The following is a 17882-nucleotide window of genomic DNA, read 5'->3' as shown; positions in this document are numbered from 1 at the left end:
GCGGACAATGGCGCTCTTCTTGCTCCGGAGGAGGCTGGATGGGAAAGCGATGGGAAGGAAGGGGGGTCTCAGAGAAAGCCCCCCTCGGGGTTGGTGTCAATATCTCAGCAAGCCCGCTGAGGGCAAAATTGAAATAGCTCTGGGAACAGCTGCTGGCGGTCTCCTCGGATTTGTAATGTGGGTGGGGTTTGGGGGGGCTGAAGCCCTGGGCTTTCTCAGCCTGTCTCTTTGCCTGCTGGGACCCCACCTTCTCTTCCCCCGCTGGGGCATTTGTTTGAAACAAGCCACCCAAATGAGGACAATTCTAAAAAAATGCCAGAGCCTTGGAGTCAATTGAGGATACTTTGCTGAAACTTTGCTCCTTTGCTAAACCCCAGAACAACCTCTCAGCAATCAGGGGTCCCCAAACTTGGCAACTTTCAGACTTGTGGACTTCAACTCCCAGATTTCTCCAGCCAGCTATGCTATGCTATGCTGGCTGGAGAATTCTGGGAGTTGAAGTCCACAAGTCTTAAAAGTTGCCAAGTTTGGAGACCTCTGTCTTAGCTGCATCTACACAACAACAACAAAACAAAAATGAACTTGGAGCTAGGTTGGTGTAGTAGTTCAAGTGCAGACCTAGAAATCAGAAGCCTGTGAGTTCTAGTACCACTTTAGGCATGAAAGCTGGCTAGGTGACTTTGAGCCAATCACCAGGAGCGATGAGTTCTAGTCCCGCCTTCGGCATGAAAGCTGGCTAGGTGACTTTGAGCCAATCACCAGGAGACAATGAGTTCTAGTCCCGCCTTAGGCATGAAAGCTGGCTAGGTGACTTTGAGCCAATCACCAGGAGACGATGAGTTCTAGTCCCGCCTTAGGCATGAAAGCTGGCTAGGTGACTTTGAGCCAATCACCAGGAGACAATGAGTTCTAGTCCCGCCTTAGGCATGAAAGCTGGCTAGGTGACTTTGAGCCAATCACCAGGAGACAATGAGTTCTAGTCCCGCCTTCGGCATGAAAGCTGGCTAGGTGACTTTGAGCCAATCACCAGGAGATGGTGAGTTCTAGTCCCACCTTAGGCATGAAAGCTGGCTAGGTGACGTTGGGCCAGTCACTTTCAGCCCACCTCACTTACAGGTTTGTTGTTATAGGGAAAATAGGAGGATGAAGAAATGTTTAGTATGTTTGTCACCTTGAGTATTAATAAATACTCAAAAGTATTAAAGACATGATTTTTAAAAAATCTTTAAAAAAAACCCCACAGAATATTGCTATAGCAATACCACTTAGACTTATATATCGCTTCATAGTACTTTACAGTCTTCTCAAAGCGGTTTACAGAGTTAGCATATTTGTGCCCCCACCCGCCCAAGAGCTATCTGAGTCCTCATTTTACCAACCTCGGAAGGATGGAAGGCTGAGTCAACCTTGAGCCTGGTGAGATTCGATCTGCCAAATTGCAGTCAGTCAGGAGAATTAGCCTGTGGTGAAGGGATGTGGGGGGATAATCTAGTCTGACCCCTTGTCCAGGGTAGAAAACTGTAACTTCAGCCATCCATCCCCAATAGTCGGTTGTCTCGCCTATGCTTGAAACAGTTGCCATGAAGGATGGGCCACTATTTCTAGATGCAGCTTGGTGATAAACTCCAAGAAAGGGAGAGTTGAAAGGGGATTTTGAGATTTGTATTTTATTGATAACCCACCCTTATTATTTTGATAAAGTAGACCACAACCTACTACTTGATAAGATAGAAAAATGTGGGTTAGACAGTATCAACACCAGATGGATTTATAACTGGCTGACCAACTTCACTCAATGTGTAGTCCTCAATGGAACTGCATCTACATGGGGGGAAGTATGCAGAGGGGTACCCCAACTTCTTCATCAATTATTTGGTTGAGGGGATAGATGGGGATCTCATCAAATTTGTAGATGACACCCAGCTGGCAGGAATAGTCAAAACACCAATCCAGAAGATAAGCTTAAGATACAGAAGGAACTTGGCAGACTTGAACACTGGGTGCTATCTAACAAAATCAAAATCGTTGGTGAAAAAAGTATGGTTTTACGTTTAGGCAAGTAAAACCAAAGGGACAGGTATAGTATAGGTCGTACCACCTGGCTAAATAGTAGTAACTATGAGAGAACTTGGAGTCCTAGTGGACAATCACTTAGATATGAGACAGCAGTGTGTGGCAGCCGCCAAAAAAGCCAACGCAGTTCTAGGCGTTAATAGAGGGATAGAATCAAGATCATGTTAAGTCTTAATACCACATTATAAATAATGCTGTGGTAAGGCCATCCTTGGAATCCTGCATCCAGTTTTGATCGCCACAATATAAAAAAAGATGTTGAGACTCTAGAAAGAGTGCAGAGAAGAGCAACAAAGAGGATTTGGGGGCTGGAGGATAAAATATAAAGAACAGTTGCTGGGAACAGTTACGTCTACTTTAATGAAAAGACGGACTAGGGGTGACATCATAGCAGTATTCCCAATATCTCAGGGGTTGCCACAACGAAGAGGGAGTCAAGCTATTCTGCAAAGCACCAGAAGGCAAGATAAGCAATGGATGGAAACTAATCAAGAAAAGGAGCACCCCAGAACTAAGAAGAAATTTCCTTGATAGTTAGAACAGTTAATCGGTGGAACAACTTGCCTCCAGAAGTTGTGGGTGCTCCAACACTGGAGATTTTGAAAAAGAGGTTGGGCAACCATTTGTCTGAAATGATATAGGGTTTCTTGCCTGAGCAGGGGGTTGGACTAGAAGACCTCCAAGGTCCCTTCCAACTGTGTTATTCTATATTCTAATTCAAGGCAGCGAACCGTGCCTAATATTTCTTCCTCCTGTTTTCCCTACAACAACAATCCTGTGAGGTGGGTTGGGCTACAAGAGAATAACTGGCCCAAAGTCACTCAGCCAGCTTTCGTGCCTAAGGTAGAACTAGAACTCACAACCCACCCACCCACCCACACATTCCCACCTGAGTTCTTTTAACACCTGCAGCCAAGAAGCATCCTCTCTCTACTGATCCTAACCACAAAAGTTATTTTATTGTTAGGACTGTTTCCTGACGTCCAGCCAAAATCACTGCTAAAGTCTGATGCTTCTTTTCTCTATGTCGTGTGAACCCAGCCCATGTTTTTAAGTACCTGGATCACTGTAGTTTTTTTGTTTGTTTTTCCCCCCCTGAAGCTGGTATGTGCGGCTAACCCAAACCTCCGAAATAAAATGATACCAATCCCTCCATTAAGGAGTAAAAATACACAGAAGGTTAAATTCATTCTCATCTGGAATTTGTGGCCAGGATAAGATTATCTGGTTTTGCATTTTGATTATGTCTGTCGAAAGACAACTCTGTTTCTGCCAACGGCCTCTTTATTCTGTTTGCTTTAGAGGGAAGTCGGACTTTAGGGAATCCGACGGCCTCCATTCGTCACTTCGTTTATATATTTTTAGCCTTAAAAAGAGCATTTTTTTAAAAAAGCCTCCAATGTTTAGGGCAGTTAAGAAAGAGACCCTTTAAAAAAATCTCTCCTTCTTCCCTAAAAAAATTCATATTTATCTATCTACTTCATCTCACCTCCAAATGATTAAAAGCAGGTTTAAAATAGAAGTTGGTGTGTGGAGGGTGGAAAAGTCTAAATTCTTAATTCGCCAACACTGACAATGCTTTGGAGGGATTGTGGCAGGGGAGGAAGAATTGCTGATCTGACCCAATTTGCTTTTTATTTTATTTTTCCTATTTTCAAGTGGCCGGTTTCTTGCTCTGCCTAACTAGGAAAGCCAGCTGGGGAGAAAAAGAGGCAGGCGGGGTGACCAAGCTGAGATCTATAGTCCCCTGGAGGAACATTAATATAAATCAATGTTCCTGTGTGGTTCGAACATTCGTTTTCGATGACCCTTGCATAGAAAGGAAACTCCTAGCTTTCTTCAAACAGGATGTTCCCCTGGATTTCTTTGGAATCGGGCTGTCAAATCCAATCCGTTTTAGAACAGGCGAAAAATCCGCCTTGGCAAATCTTCACTTTGCTCCACCAAAATGGGTTTCTTTTCTTCTCCTTCCTTTTAACCCTCTCTTTTTTCTTCTTCTTCTTCCCCCCGCTGGCCCATCCATCCTAATCCAACCAATTTCATGCCTGGGAATATTCCCACTGGGCACCCCCCCACCCCCCACTGCGCCTCGTCCCCGTGGTTTTAATTACCAATTTTTACTCTCCTGCCACAACAAGTCCTTTTGCCTCTCGTTCAACATGCATCTCACACCCGGCCAGACTGGAGGAAGCCCTCCAGAGCGTGTCATTTGGCTTGGCAGGTTTTTTTGGGAGGGGTGGGGAGGGAAATCCAAACACATCTAAGGCGCCGAGTCCTGGTTAAGTATCCCTGCCTGGGGGGTCAGACAACTTTTGACATCGGTTTTGGTCGTTGATCAAAGACACGGCTTTAAAAGTGGAGCCTATCGTGCGGTAAAAGGAACCGGGGATACCTAAGAGAGATTTAAGCTGCTTAGCAGGGCCGGGAAACATCGGTGGGTCAAACAGCAATTGGTGGGGATGGTCTCAAGGTGGTGGAGTGTGAGCTGTTGAACATAATATAGTGCCCATAAGCCATCCGGGGGCAAAGCTGCACAGCATCAACGAGGCGCTTTTGGCCCGGGGCGGTGGGTGCAAATTTGGGGTACTCTGTGCACTGGTAAAATGGCAACCGTCTTGGGCCCATCCGCATTGAATACGGAGGAGACAACACAAATTTACTTTATAAATGGGAACAATGCAGTGTTGCTGAAAGGACGAAGAGCAAAATTGTGCCTGACTTTTGCTCTGTATGAATTTGGAAAGAAAAAGGGAAGGAAAGAAGGGAGGAAGAGAGAGGAAGGGAGGGAGGGAAGGAAGAAGGAAGGATGAAGAAAGGAAAGAAAAGATGGAGATGGAAGGATGGAAAAGGGAAGGAAGGCAAGGAAGGAAGGAAGGAAGGAAGGAAGGAAGGAAGGGGGAGGGGAGCGAGAGAGGAAGGGAGGGAGGGAAGAAGGAGGGAAGGAAGGAAAGATGGAAGAGAGAAGGAGGGAGAAACAAAAAAGGAAGAAAAAGAAAAAAGTTAAACAAGAGGAAGAAAGGAGAGGATGAAGGGAAGGAAGGAAAAAAGAAAGAAAAAGAAAGAAAGAAAGAAAGAAAGAAAAAGAAAAGAAAGAAAAAAGAAAGAAAGAAAGAAAGAAAGAAAGAAAGAAAGAAAGAAAGAAAGAAAGAAAGAAAGAAAGAAAGAAAGAAAGAAAGAAAGAAAGAAAGAAAGAAAAATGCAAATTGCTGGAACACTTGAGTTTTTTCAGAACTAGCCTTTTCATGTTACCTGAAAGGCACAAAATGCTTCTTTGTGTGGCAGAAACCTGGTTTGTTCTAACTGCATTTCCTCCTCTTTGTCTCTTCTGCTTTCTTTCAGCGGCCACTCCACCTAATCTGGTTGACAAACCCTGCTTAAAGCTGAAGGTTTATGTTCGACCAACAAGTAAGTAGGACCAGACGAAAGAAGGCATAGGAAATGTGAATACTTTTTTCCCCCCTCCAGGATTCAATTTTGAACCAACCTGGAGTAATGCATGAATCTGACTGTATGTTAAGTACCAACCCTCATTTTCCCCCCAGTCTTCTGCTGCACCACTCAGCTCAGAATTATCAAAAGCCATCTTTTAAAAGGATGTGGTTTAAGGGTAAATAGAAATTCTTGTTTGAAAAACAAATGCCCTTTATTTTCCCTCTAGATATAGTCTGAAGTCAGATTTACTGATAAATGGGGGAAAATACAGTGTTGCTGAAAGGACAAACGCCTTGAAAAATGAGTTAAAAATAAGTGATGGCTGCAATTGGGTCTTTGTTGTATTAGCATTACAGGTAGTCCTCGACTTACAGCCACAATTGAGCCCAACATTTCTGTGGCTAGGTGAGACAGTTGTTAAGTGAATGTTGTCCCATTTTATGTCCTTTCTCGCCATACGTGAATAATTGCACTGGTTAAATTAGTAACACGGTTGTTAAGTGAATCTCCCCCATTGACTTTGCTTGTCAGAAGGTTGCAAAAGGGGATCCCAACACACTGCAACCGTCATAAATATGAATCAGTTGCCAAGCATCTGAATTTGGATCACGTGATCTTGGAGATGTTTGCAAAGATCGTAACTGTGAAAAACGGTCATAAGTCACTTGTGTTCAGTGCCGGCATGACTTTGAACGGTCCCTAAATGAACTGTTGTAAGTCGAGGACTATCTGTACTGATCAGGCATTACGGCCATTCATTTAGTGACCGTTCTAAGTTATGTCAGTGATGAAAAAAAGTGATCTACACTTTTAATCGCTTTAAAAAGTGATATTCCCAGCCAGTTTCTGAGAAGCAAAGTTACTTGGGGAAACCAGATTTGCTTAATGACCATGGCAAAAAAAAAGAGAGCCATAAAATGGGGCGTGGTCATGCAATAACTTTGAATGACTGCGCTGCTTAATGACAAAAATTCTAATCCCAAGTTGAGGATTATCTATATAGAAAGACTAAAAATTCATGAGATTTCAATATTCCTGCACAGAACTCTCTTAGAACCAGGTTGGGTTAGTACACCCACCTTGGGTCTGGGGGATAGCAACATTAACAGTGGTAACCACAGGGTTTCACCTGTGGGAGGCATTGCCTGGGTAGCAAGTGGGCAGAATCATCTCTGTGTCAGAGCTCCAAGTAACATACCCACAGCAGGCAAAACTCCAAGGCAAGTAGATTCCTCAAAGAATAGCTTTATTGGATATGCCAGATTGGCATATGCTGAAATGCACCTGCTGAAATGTCCTTGGTTCCCAAGAGAAAGTATTTTGTTTTGGCTACAAACCCCAGCTATCTCTACTCCCCACCCTCCTCCATCTCTCAGCTCCAGTTGTGGCAGCCCTGAATCCTCAAAATGGAATCCGTCAAGTCAGCTTCAGGATTGACACTCTGGTTATTAAACATTCTAAGATAGACACATTTGCCTCTACAGATATGAACTTTGGATATACAGCACCGAGGAAGGGTGTTTTTTCCACCTATAAACTTTTTGAATACTACCAGAGTATGTGATGTGCATTAGAGAACTTCCTCTGGGCTCCATCTTTGTTGGCCAAGAAAGGTAGTTGGATTCACCATGAAGTTCCTTTCTGGTCAGCCAGAGGTGGACCTGATCACCTCACCGGAACCACAGGGGTGTCCAATCTTGGGCCACTTTTAAGACTTGTGGACTTCATCTCCCATGCTGGCTGAGGAATTCTGGGAGTTGAAGTCCACAAGTCTTAAAGTGGCCAACATTGGGCAACTCCTGCCCTACAGAAGAGGAATAAATTCAGAAACCATTTAAGGCTTCAAAGGTTAACCCAACAGCTATTCTGCAGTGTTAGTTGACTGTTCTGCATTGTTCTTGGTTTCCTCATGGTCCTTGCCAGTGGCAAGTTTTCTATCGCTATTCTTCAAGAAAGGAGAAGTTGATCTACATTCAGAGGGAGTCTGTGCCTGCAGATGAAGGGAGGGGTTTCCTCCAGAGAAGAATCTTAAATTCTCACTTCTAGGTAGAGGATTTCCCCCCCCCCTCGATTCCATCTTTTGGTGATCCTAGAGTTCAGAATTCTTATTTCAGAAATGGGATAAGATTACTTATGACCAGAGTTGAGACCATAATAAGCAAAGCCTTGGCTAAGTGAAGTGCACCCAATTTCATGACCATTTTTGTCACAGTTGTGAAGTGAATCATGAAGTCCTTAAGCGAATCCAGCTTCCCCCATTGACTTGGCTTGTCAGAAGTCAGCTAGGAAGGCCACAAATGACGATCAGATAACCTCAGGGCTCTGCAGCCGCCATAAATACATGCCTGTTGCCAAGCAGCCAAATTTTGATCACATCACTGTGATCAGAGTTGCAAGGACCACGTTATAAGTCACTGTTTTCCAGTGGCATTGTAACTTCGAACAGTTGCTAAATGAATAAGTCGAAGACTGCCTATATTGGAAGTTAAATCAGTGACAGACTTACTGCCTGCCTTCACCCAACATGCTAGCTGGGTTTGTTTTCATGTTGATTAGGGTTTGTTCTGACTTACTGTATAGGCAAACCAGTGGTGGGATTCAAATTTTTTTTACTACCAGTTCTGTGGGCGTGGCTTGGTGGGCGTGGCAGGGGAAGGATACTGCAAAATCCCCATTCTCTCCCCACCCCACTAACCTGCTTTCCAGCTCCATTCTCCTGTGCAGGGCCACCAAAGAAGACCCAGCCCATCAGCTGGGATTCAATGGGAGGCAGGGAATAGATAGGGTTGGCGGGGCCAGTCAGAAGTGGCATTTGCCAGTTGTCTGAACTAGTCAAAATTTCCGCTACCGGTTCTCCAGAACCTGTCAGAACCTGCTGAATACCACCTCTGAGGCAAACCCAGTTTATGGTTAGTTTATAACAGTGTAACAGAACAACAGACTTGGGAGGGACCTTGGAGGTCTTCTAGTCCAACCCCCTGCTCAAGTCATTTCAGACAAATGGCTGTCCAATCTCTTCTTGAAAACCTCCAGTGACAGAGCAGTTTATGCAGTTATACTTCAAGTGCCCCACGTACATGAAATATCCCCAATTTTGTGGGTGTTCCTCACAGCAGGACACATGATATCATGGCCATGACGATGTTATGGCATAAATGTTATGCTATGTATGACATACTGGTGGCTTGTAATTAGCTTGTCCCAAAGGTGCTTCTTCTTAAGGGCAACTGAACGCTGTTTGTTTTTCTTCGAAGATGTTTTGCTTCTCACCCAAGAAACTTCTTTACTTCTGAAGACAGAACTGAAGAAGATTCTTGGATGAGAAGTGAAACGTCTTCCAGGAAGAAAAAAAATCTAGTTTTGAAAAAACATCTTTGGGACAACCATGACCCGGATGACTAGGAATCTCCATAGACATTCTAATTACCTCGTTCCCTCAATTTACCCTATATTTGATTTTGGACAATATGGGGATGTATCTCTGGCACCCTTCTCTGAGCACCTCAGAGGTAGGCCTCACTCCCTCACCTCCTGAGTTTACCCAAAAACGGAAATCTTATTCTCGGCTACTAAAACATTGCAAGAATCAGTCTTTGTCTTGTCTGCAAGGGCGGGGAACGATGGCCCTTTAATGACTTTTGTGGACTTCAATTCCCAGAATTCCTGAGCCAGCCATGGAATTCTGGGAGTTGAAGTCCACAAGTCGTAAAGGGAACATGGTTCCCTACCTCTGGCCTACACAGTGTGAGTTCCAAAAAAAAAAGAAAGCAAGATAGCGTCCCCATCCCAGTCGTTGCTTAGTCCTGATTACCAACAATTCAAAACCTGTTTTCAAGCAGAATGGACACTGTCCCATCCTTGCACATTTTGCCCTTGAGATTAAATTAGGGAAGGCCTTTTGACACACACACAGGCCTGCAAACACACACACACACACACGCACACGCCCTTTCCGATAACTTTCACCTTTTGTTTTCTTGGCAGTAGCTGAAATACTAAGCGCCAGTGTTGGCTCAAGTGGCATGCAGATTTCCACCAAATTATTATTTGATTCTAGGTTGGGGTGAAGACAAATCCATGAAAAGGAGAGGGGAAAAAAAACTTAGATGAACCCCGGGCAGTTTGGAATACCCGCTGAGTTCATTGTTGGGATCAAGGAGTGGGGAAAGAAAGCCAATTATTTCATTTAAAATGTTACAAACAGCAACAACCTTCTGCTTTTTCTGAACAGGTGGTATTTTAAAAAGAATCAAATCATGCAGCTGTTTGGGGAAAAAAGAAAACACAAATTAATAATTTTCTCCTGTTAACATGTAATTAATGTTTGGTCACAGTTCTTCCCAGGGAGTGTGCAAATAGTCAGAAATGACAGAATTGGGAAAGAGATTGCGGGGGGCGTTGGTGATGTTTCATTTCTCTCTATGTGCATGTTTGTGTGTCTGTGTGATTTTAATTGGCTTTAAAACAAAACAAGGACTTTTTTAAAAAATATGAAAGAAACCCTCGGGTTGTTTTGTTGAGGTTTTTTCCCCCCCTCATGAAGCATGAAGTGTTTGTAGTGGCTTTCCACAAGGGTTAGGACAGGCATCCTATGGCAGTTTCTCTTTCTTTCTTTCTTTCTTTCTTTCTTTCTTTCTTTCTTTCTTTCTTTCTTTCTTTCTTTCTTTCTTTCTTTCTTTCTTTCTTTCTTTCTTTCCATCTTTCCATCTTTCTTTCCATCTTTCATTGCTTTCTTTGCTTTTTTCTTTTTTCTTTCTCTCATTTCTCTCTTTCTACTTTCCTTTTCTTTCTTTTTCTTTTCTTCTTTTCTTTCTTTCTTTGTTTCTTTTTCTCTCTCTTCTTTCTTTTTCTCTTTCTCTTTTCCTTCCTTCCTTCCTTCCTTCCTTCCTTCCTTCCTTCCTTCCTTCCTTCCTTCCTTCCTTCCCATTCAGGATTTCAAGGGGACAGAGGTAACTAGAAGCCAAGCGCCTGAGAGTTCTAGTCCTGCCTTAGGTGCAAAAGCCAAGAAAGTGACTTTGGGCCAGTACTTCTCCCTCAACCCTCAGAAGAAGAAGGCCAGGACAACCTTTCTCCCCCCTCCCCCAAAAAAATGTGTCCGATAAAACGACAGCAAATTGTCCAGGTGCAGATGGGCGAAAAGAAGCAAAGCTAGTCCCATAGAATTGGAGGAATTCGAAGCCGGTGCCAAGATGGATTTGCATCTCCATTTTTTTTTTTTTTTGCTCCGTTCCTCTTCTCTCTCCCCCCCCTCCCCAAATCTCTCTTCCAGGCTGTGAGTCTGCCAAAACCACCCTTAATCTAGTAATAAACTTAAGAGGAGCCGAGCTGAGGGAATGGCGTTAAAACGGCTTTGGCTGTAATTTAGCGGATTCCCTCGAAGACATTTTTGCATCGCTGGCTGATTAGGCGTCTTTTGGAAACAGGATTATTGGATCGCTATGAAACAATTGCTCTCTGACCTTCCAAGCGTCGGTGCTGACTGCCAGCCAAGGCCGGGGAGGAACGGGGGGGACATAACAAAACCTAACCTAAACAGGCACCGTCCCCGGAGATGTCCTGTTGTTACAAGTTGGCTGGCAGATCTTGAAGTTGGCTCTGTGCCATCGTGCGAAAATTGCCGCCCGCATATTTTGAAACTGAGTCTCCGTTGGGGGGCCAGTGGGGTGGAAATTGGGAGCTTCTGATCTTGGCAAAAGCAGCTTGTTCGCCAGCCTGTTTTAACCCTTGACCGTTCCACTCTCCCCGACCCAGCCACTCAGACTGGATGGCATCAAAGTGTCCCAGAGGGCAAGGGCGATAGAGAAGGCAGCCAGTTTACTGAAGCGTGCTCAGTTGATTTGAATGTTCTAATTTCAGGACTTTATTTTGTTTTTCCTGTTAGGGTCCATGAAACTATGCATACAGGTGGTGGTCCTCGACTTATGGCCACAATGGGGATCAGAATTTATGTTGCTAAGCATATCCTGCGTGGGACTTAGCAATGGCCTCTCCTTGCCCACTTTGCAAGCAATATATAGATATAGGTAGATATTGAGATAGAGAGAGAGAGAGAGAGAGAGAGATGAGAGAGAGAGAGAGAAAGAGAGAGAGGGAGAGAGAAGACAGGCAGGCAGACGAGAGGGAGGGAGAGAGAGAGAGGATAGATAGATAGATAGATGATAGATTAGATAGATAGATGATAGATAGATAGATAGATAGATAGATAGATAGATAGATAGATAGATAAACAGGTAGTCCTTAATTTACAACCAGAATTGGGACCAGAATTTGCTAAGCAAGGCAATTGTTAAATCAGTCATGCCTAATTTTTTTTGCCATGGTTATTAAGAAAATCACAGCAGTTAAGTGAATCACATACAGGTAGTCCTCGACTTACAATCATAATTGAGCCCAACATTTCTGTTGCTAAGTGAGGCATTTGTTAAATGAGTTTTGCTCCATTTTACGAGCTTTCTTGCCAGAGTAGTTAAGTGAATCACTGCGGGTCGTTAAGTTAGTGACAAGGTTGTTAAGTGAATCTGGCTTCCCCATTAATTTTTTTTCTTGTCAGATGGTCACAAAAGGGGATCCCAGGATCCCAGGACACAGCAACGGTCATAAATATGAACCAGTTGCCAAGTGTCTGAATTTTGATCACATGATTATGGAGATGGCTGCAAGGTTGTAATTGTGGAAAACGGTCATGCATCACTTTTTTCAGTGCTGTTGTAACTCTGAACGGTCTCTAAATGAACTGTTGTAAATTGAGGACTACCTGTAGTCATTAAGCGAATCCATCTTCCCCCATTGACGTCGCATGTCAGAGGCCACTGAGAAGGTCGCCAATGGCACACAAACCCAACCCACTCTGGTCCAGGGAAAAATCTCCAGGGGGTTGGACTAGAAGACCTCCAAGGTCCCTTCCAACTCTGTTATTCTACCCATTTTGGTGGGAGTGTCAGGTTTTTTTTTCCTTGATGGTCCCTTGATTCATGCGTTGCTTTCTTAAATTGATTGTGAGAGTGACTTGAGTATTGCTTTCTGTCTGATTGTGGAGAGTGCAACCACGAACACCAAACAGCAGTCAGAAGATACGATGGAAACTCTTTAATCTCACGGGCAGACTCAACTATAGTTTCATCTGGGAAATTGTGAGTAGACTAAGCTAAATCCGAAAACATTAGGGAATTCCTGAAAGCTTGGCATTGAGACAAATCAGCCATCAATAGACGCATAGAGATAAGCTATATTTACAAACCATTCAAAGGAGACAATAAAAGGGCTTAGAAGGAAACAAAACAGACCATAGACACATCCTCTTCAGCAGCCAACACCCAGATAAGCAGGGATTAACACCAGACAAACAATCAAACAGGAGACAATACTCCAATCAAGGAATTACCAAGGAGAAAAACCACACACCCCACAAAAACCAGCAGGGCAAGCTACTGTATATAAACAGGGAGCAAGCCCCATACTCAACTGGCACTGATGATGTTACCTAGGTGAGTAATGAGCCGTGCTGGCTGGGGAATTCTGGGAGTTGAAGTCCAGATATTCAGTCAAATGTGAATGATTGGGATGTGATGATTGTCCTATGCTTGGTAGACACAACGTTTTCCCATTGTGCTTTTTGTTCTTTGGCCCTTGGTTGCTTGTTAAAACCATCTGCCTCTTTCTATCCATCACGCCAAGCAACAGGGGCATAAGAGATGGTTAGAGATCTTGAGAGATGGAAAAGGAAGTGTCAACCCTGAAATGAACCTGGCTGCGGTTGCCATACAACAGGGGGGAATCTAGAGTTGTGAAGCCAAAACAATAACGTTTTCCTGTGGGAACCAATGACATTATCACCAGTGGATGGCCAGAGGAGGAGTGAAGTAACCACGCAACCGGCCAGCACCTTGATTGGACAGCGTGACCACTGACTTGGGGGGAAAGGGGGAACTTTTATCTTTTAATTAGGTAGCGGAGTGAGGATGGCAGAAAAGGCCGGACATGTCCTTCTGTAACTAGAACTGCCGCCAATGCAGCCATGAAGCTTGAAACAATGAGCAGATACACCAGTCCGGTGAATCCAGCTATGTTTCCACATCTCACTGTGGTGCTCCTGGCCATTGGCATGTTCTTCACAGCTTTGTTTACGATTCACCAAGTATACCCGGTACATTTACAAAGAACTACTCATCTCTCTAGTAGCATCATGGGCTTTGGAGTTCTCTTCTTATTGCTGTGGGTTGGGATCTATGTATGACAGTAGTTTGGAGCTATTTCGGGGTTCCAGCAGCCTTTCTGCAGCTCCTTTTTATTTTTTTTATTGAACAGTGTGGCTTATCACAGTTTTGGGCTATAATTCTAACGTGAGAATTCTAACTTCAGATCAATAAAGCTGAATCTGTGATAAAAATTATTTAAAAAAAAATAGGTGAAAGCTGCGGGAACTTTCAGATAACAGATAATCAGAGTTGGAAGGGACCTTGTAGGTCATCTAGTCCAACCCCCCACCCAAGTGGGAGACCCTACACCATTTCTGACAGAGGGCAGTCCAGTCTCTTCTTGAAGGTCTCAAGTGATGACGCTCCCACAACTTCCGAGGGCAACTTCTGTTCCATGGGTTGATTGTTCTCACTGTCAGAAAGTTTCTCCTTATTTCCAGGTTAAATCTCTCCTTGGTCAGTTTCCATCCATTATTCCTTGTCTGGCCTACAGGCGATTGACCCCTTCCTCTCTGTGGCAGCCCCTCAAATATTGGAAGACTGCTATCCTGTCTCCCCTGCTCCTTCTCTTCACTAGACTAGCCATGTCCAGTTCCTGTAACCGTTCTTCATATGCCTTAGTCTCCAGTCCCCTAATCATCCTGGTTGCTCTTCACTGTACTTTTTCTAGAGTCTCAACATCTTTTTTATAATGTGGTGACCAAAACTGGATGCAACCAGGGGTGGGATTCTACCAGTTCGCACCTATTCTCTAGAACTGGTTGTTAACATTCTAAGCAGTTTGGAGAACTGGTTGTTAGAAGAAATTACTGGCCTAATCCTGTAAGGAAGGCAGGAAGGAAACATTCTGGTGTTGCTTACAGAAACTGCCTCTCCTCTCCATTAACCCGTATTACATTCTTGGCAGGACGGGACTTCCTGTCTCAGGAGTTTTTTTCCCCTCCTTTGCTGGTACTTTGCTTGTGTGGAGTGACTATGCAAAGTTACAATGGCACTGAAAAAAGTCACTTATAACCATTTTTCACACTTACGACTGTTGCAGCATCCCCACAGTCATGAGAGGCCAGGCGAGGAGATGCGTGCCTCGATGTGAGTGATATTGAGTTGGCCACATCCAGCCAATAACATGACCACCAAGCCACGTCCACCCAGTCACATGCCACCAAGCCACACCCACCACCTAAGCCATGCCCACAGAACCGGTTGTTAAAATCTTGAATCCCACCCCTGGGTGCAGTACTCCAGGTGTGGTCTTACTAAGGCTTTCAGAGTCGGTTTTCCACCAGTTGTGCCAATAGGATGTATCCAATAAATTGTTCTTTGAGGAACTTGCCTTCAGAGTTCTGCTTTCTATGGGTGCATTACTTGGAACGCTGATAGGCAGTGGGTTTCTCCGCAACAACAACAACAACAACAACATCCAACTCTTTCTTTTTATTTCCTTTCTCCCCGCAGACGATTCCCTCTACGAATCGCCAGAGCCCATTTTCACCAGCAATAATTCCTGCTGCAGCTTCACCGTTCCCGATGCCTTCTTCGTGGTGGTGCCGATGTTTTGGACTATCCTCGCTTCCTAGCCCCCCGGCAGAATGGCAGAGGAGAAAAGGGGGGGGGGTGTTCTTTTACAGCGGCAGCTGCAAAAACCAAGGGGAGGGGGGGAAAAAACCATATCAGAGGAAAGAATGAGAGGAAGAAGAGGAGTGAACAGGGGGGTGTTTGTTACCGGATCAGAAATGATACACTTGGGGTGGAGAGGGGTGTGTTGCAAGGATTTTGATCTCTGGTCTCTGCCAACGTCAGGCAAAGAAGAGGCCCTGGTCTTTTTGCCTTTGTGTTTCCTGAAAAAAAACACCCCAAACTGAGCCAACCCTGCCCCCCACATGTCTGATACAGTACAGAGGAAGGCGAGGGGGAAGGCTCCGTTTTTTAAAAAAAGGAACAACAACCTGTGACATGGGGAGCTGAGCTGGTTTTATATTTCAAAAAAACCTTCCACAGACTTCTATCAAGCCAGCTGGTGTAAAAACACCCTCCACCTCTTTAGATTAATCCCCCCTGTGGAGTTTTTCTTTTTTAAAATCTCTAGACCAAATATAGTCTTTTTTTTTTTCTTCCTTATTTTTCTCAGCTTAACCTTTTCTGGTTTGTTTGGGGCTTTTTTTGGAGGGTATGTGCGTGTGTGCGTGTGTGTATTCTAGACTTTTTTTTCCACAACTGGAACTCAAAAAAGAGACATCACAATGGGGGTGGGTGGGAGAAACCAAAAAAGGACCCTCTGCGTTGGTGCCTCTTTTTTTTTCCTTTGGAGAGAAGGGATGGGTGGGTTTGAAGGACATCCTTTACATTCCCTTTGATGTGGGTTTTTTATTTCCTTCTTTTTGGCTTGAATATGATGATTCAGCAGGCGAAGGGAACATGAACCTCTCGCGGTGACCAAATTACATTTTGTGACGGTGGAAACCCCTTAACGAAGAGAGCCACCAACTGTAACAAAAAGATCTTCAAAAACAAAAAACCTTGAGGACTAGAATACTGTTATGCCAAAACCTGTTACTCCTTCAGATTTCTTTGTGTCATATTCCATGGGTATCGCAGGCTCACTGCCACTTTGGAAAAGAAAAGGAAAGGAAAGAAAAGAAGAAGAAGAAAAATATATTAATAAAAGAGCATCTCAACACTTCTGGACATTTCCTTCCTCGATTTCTCCAAGAAAGACTGTGGAAGATGGGTGCCCTCAAGACGAATTGAAACTCTGGACTGTATTCTGTGTGTGTTCAAGGGCGGGGAGGGAGGGTTGTCTGAACAGAAGGATTATTTACGCAGGTCTAAAACTGGGAAAGTGTAATTTGTAAATCTTGTTTTTTGTTTTTTTTCTGTTCATAAAGAAAGCTCGGGTTTGGGAGGGAGGGCGGCTGGGAGGGGGGAGGAGAAACCAGCACAATGCAACTGAAGAGGCAACAACCCCGTGTGGCCTGTAGTAGTTTGAGGGGTGCTGAGCTGCCAAGTTCCAAAATGGTGGATGTTTTGGGGTACCCTCCCCGCAGACGAAATGTCCTGAACGACCAATTTCCACACTTTAAAAAACAAAACAAAAAACCAAGCATTGGCTTGGGGGCTTGTAATGCATTTATTCCCCACCCTGCCATTCTTTGGTGAGAAGGTGGATCAACAGAAAATGGATCCCGGGTGATTCTGAGCCAAGCCTGAAGTAAATCCCGTTTTGGGTTGCTTGTCTTGGAAATCTCTAAAGCAAACAAAATGGGGGATTTGACTTGGCCGTCCTGAATCTCCCTTGTTCCTTCCCTCAGTCCCTTTCCTCTGTGGTGTCTGCCTTTCTGCATGTGTGGACATCAACTCCCAGAATTCTGGGAGTTGAAGTCCACACGTCTTCAAGTGGCTGAGGTTGTGAAACTTCTCTAAAACGTTTCTTAAACCCAACTCCTTTCTTCCTCCTGACCTACCCTGAACTTATCTAACTTATCTAACCAGGGTAGCAGAAGACGACGTAAAGGGGGCTTATAAATGCAACACCGGTAGTCTTTGATTTACAACCAGTTGCTTACTGACTATTCAAAGTTATGACAGGGCCCCAAAGTTAAAATAACCCACTTCCAAAGTTCCAATATCTCCCCCCCAATCCCTGTCCCAAAGTCATGTGGCCTCATTTCAGGTATTCAGCATCTGGCTTGCATTTACGACCGTTGGCAGCACATGACCGCAATTTTACGTTGTTTTGTCGTTCTTCCAGAAACATACGCCCCGTAGTGAACAATGACTTTGCTTTATTTAAAAAAAAAAAGATTGTCAAAATCACACGATGACCCGCTTTATGATGGTAATTTACAACCAACATTACAAGGCTCAATTACGGCCCATAACCTGAGGATTACCTGTATACGAAATGAAGGAAGGAAGGGAAGGAATGGGCTTAGGGACAAATCCATTCAATTTTAGAAGTGGAAAGATTTGGATAAGAGGTGTGATCTTGCAGTTAGACTCTGCAGTGGTTTGGTTTACACGTTGCACTAAGGCGCCTCTTGTTTCATCGTGGTTAATTCGATAAGCTACGGTGGCCTAACTCAAGGGTCTTCAAATTTGGCAAGTTTAAGACTTGTGGACTTCATCTCCCAGAATTCCTGAGCTAACATGACTGGAGGAGGAATTCTGGAAGTTGAAGTCCAC

At 44.2% G+C, this 17882-nt stretch overlaps 1 protein-coding gene, 1 long non-coding RNA gene and 1 pseudogene across 2 annotated transcripts in view; all 3 read left to right on the top strand.

Moving 5' to 3' along the window:
• Positions 1-15880, top strand: part of EFNA2 (ephrin A2) — a 285035-nt gene extending 269155 nt beyond the window's left edge. The window contains exons 4-5 of the mRNA XM_087952732.1: positions 5413-5478; positions 15156-15880. Coding sequence (XP_087808858.1) covers positions 5413-5478; positions 15156-15277 — 188 coding nt within the window. The 3' untranslated portion in view covers positions 15278-15880. The remainder of the gene's footprint in view (positions 1-5412; positions 5479-15155) is intronic.
• The window catches only part of LOC148133542 (uncharacterized), a 726392-nt gene that overhangs the window by 579172 nt on the left and 129338 nt on the right, over positions 1-17882 (top strand). The gene's annotated exons all lie outside the window — the stretch shown is intronic.
• On the top strand, positions 13505-13818 carry LOC113423654 (dolichyl-diphosphooligosaccharide--protein glycosyltransferase subunit TMEM258 pseudogene; annotated as a pseudogene).

This window comes from Notechis scutatus, chromosome 1 (genome assembly GCF_049901735.1).
Source record: "Notechis scutatus isolate UNSWTSFEM ecotype Mainland chromosome 1, rNotScu1.2, whole genome shotgun sequence".
In the NCBI taxonomy this organism is placed as follows: domain Eukaryota; kingdom Metazoa; phylum Chordata; class Lepidosauria; order Squamata; family Elapidae; genus Notechis; species Notechis scutatus.
Note: the sequence above shows the minus strand (reverse complement) of the source record. Positions and strands in the feature narration are given on the sequence as shown.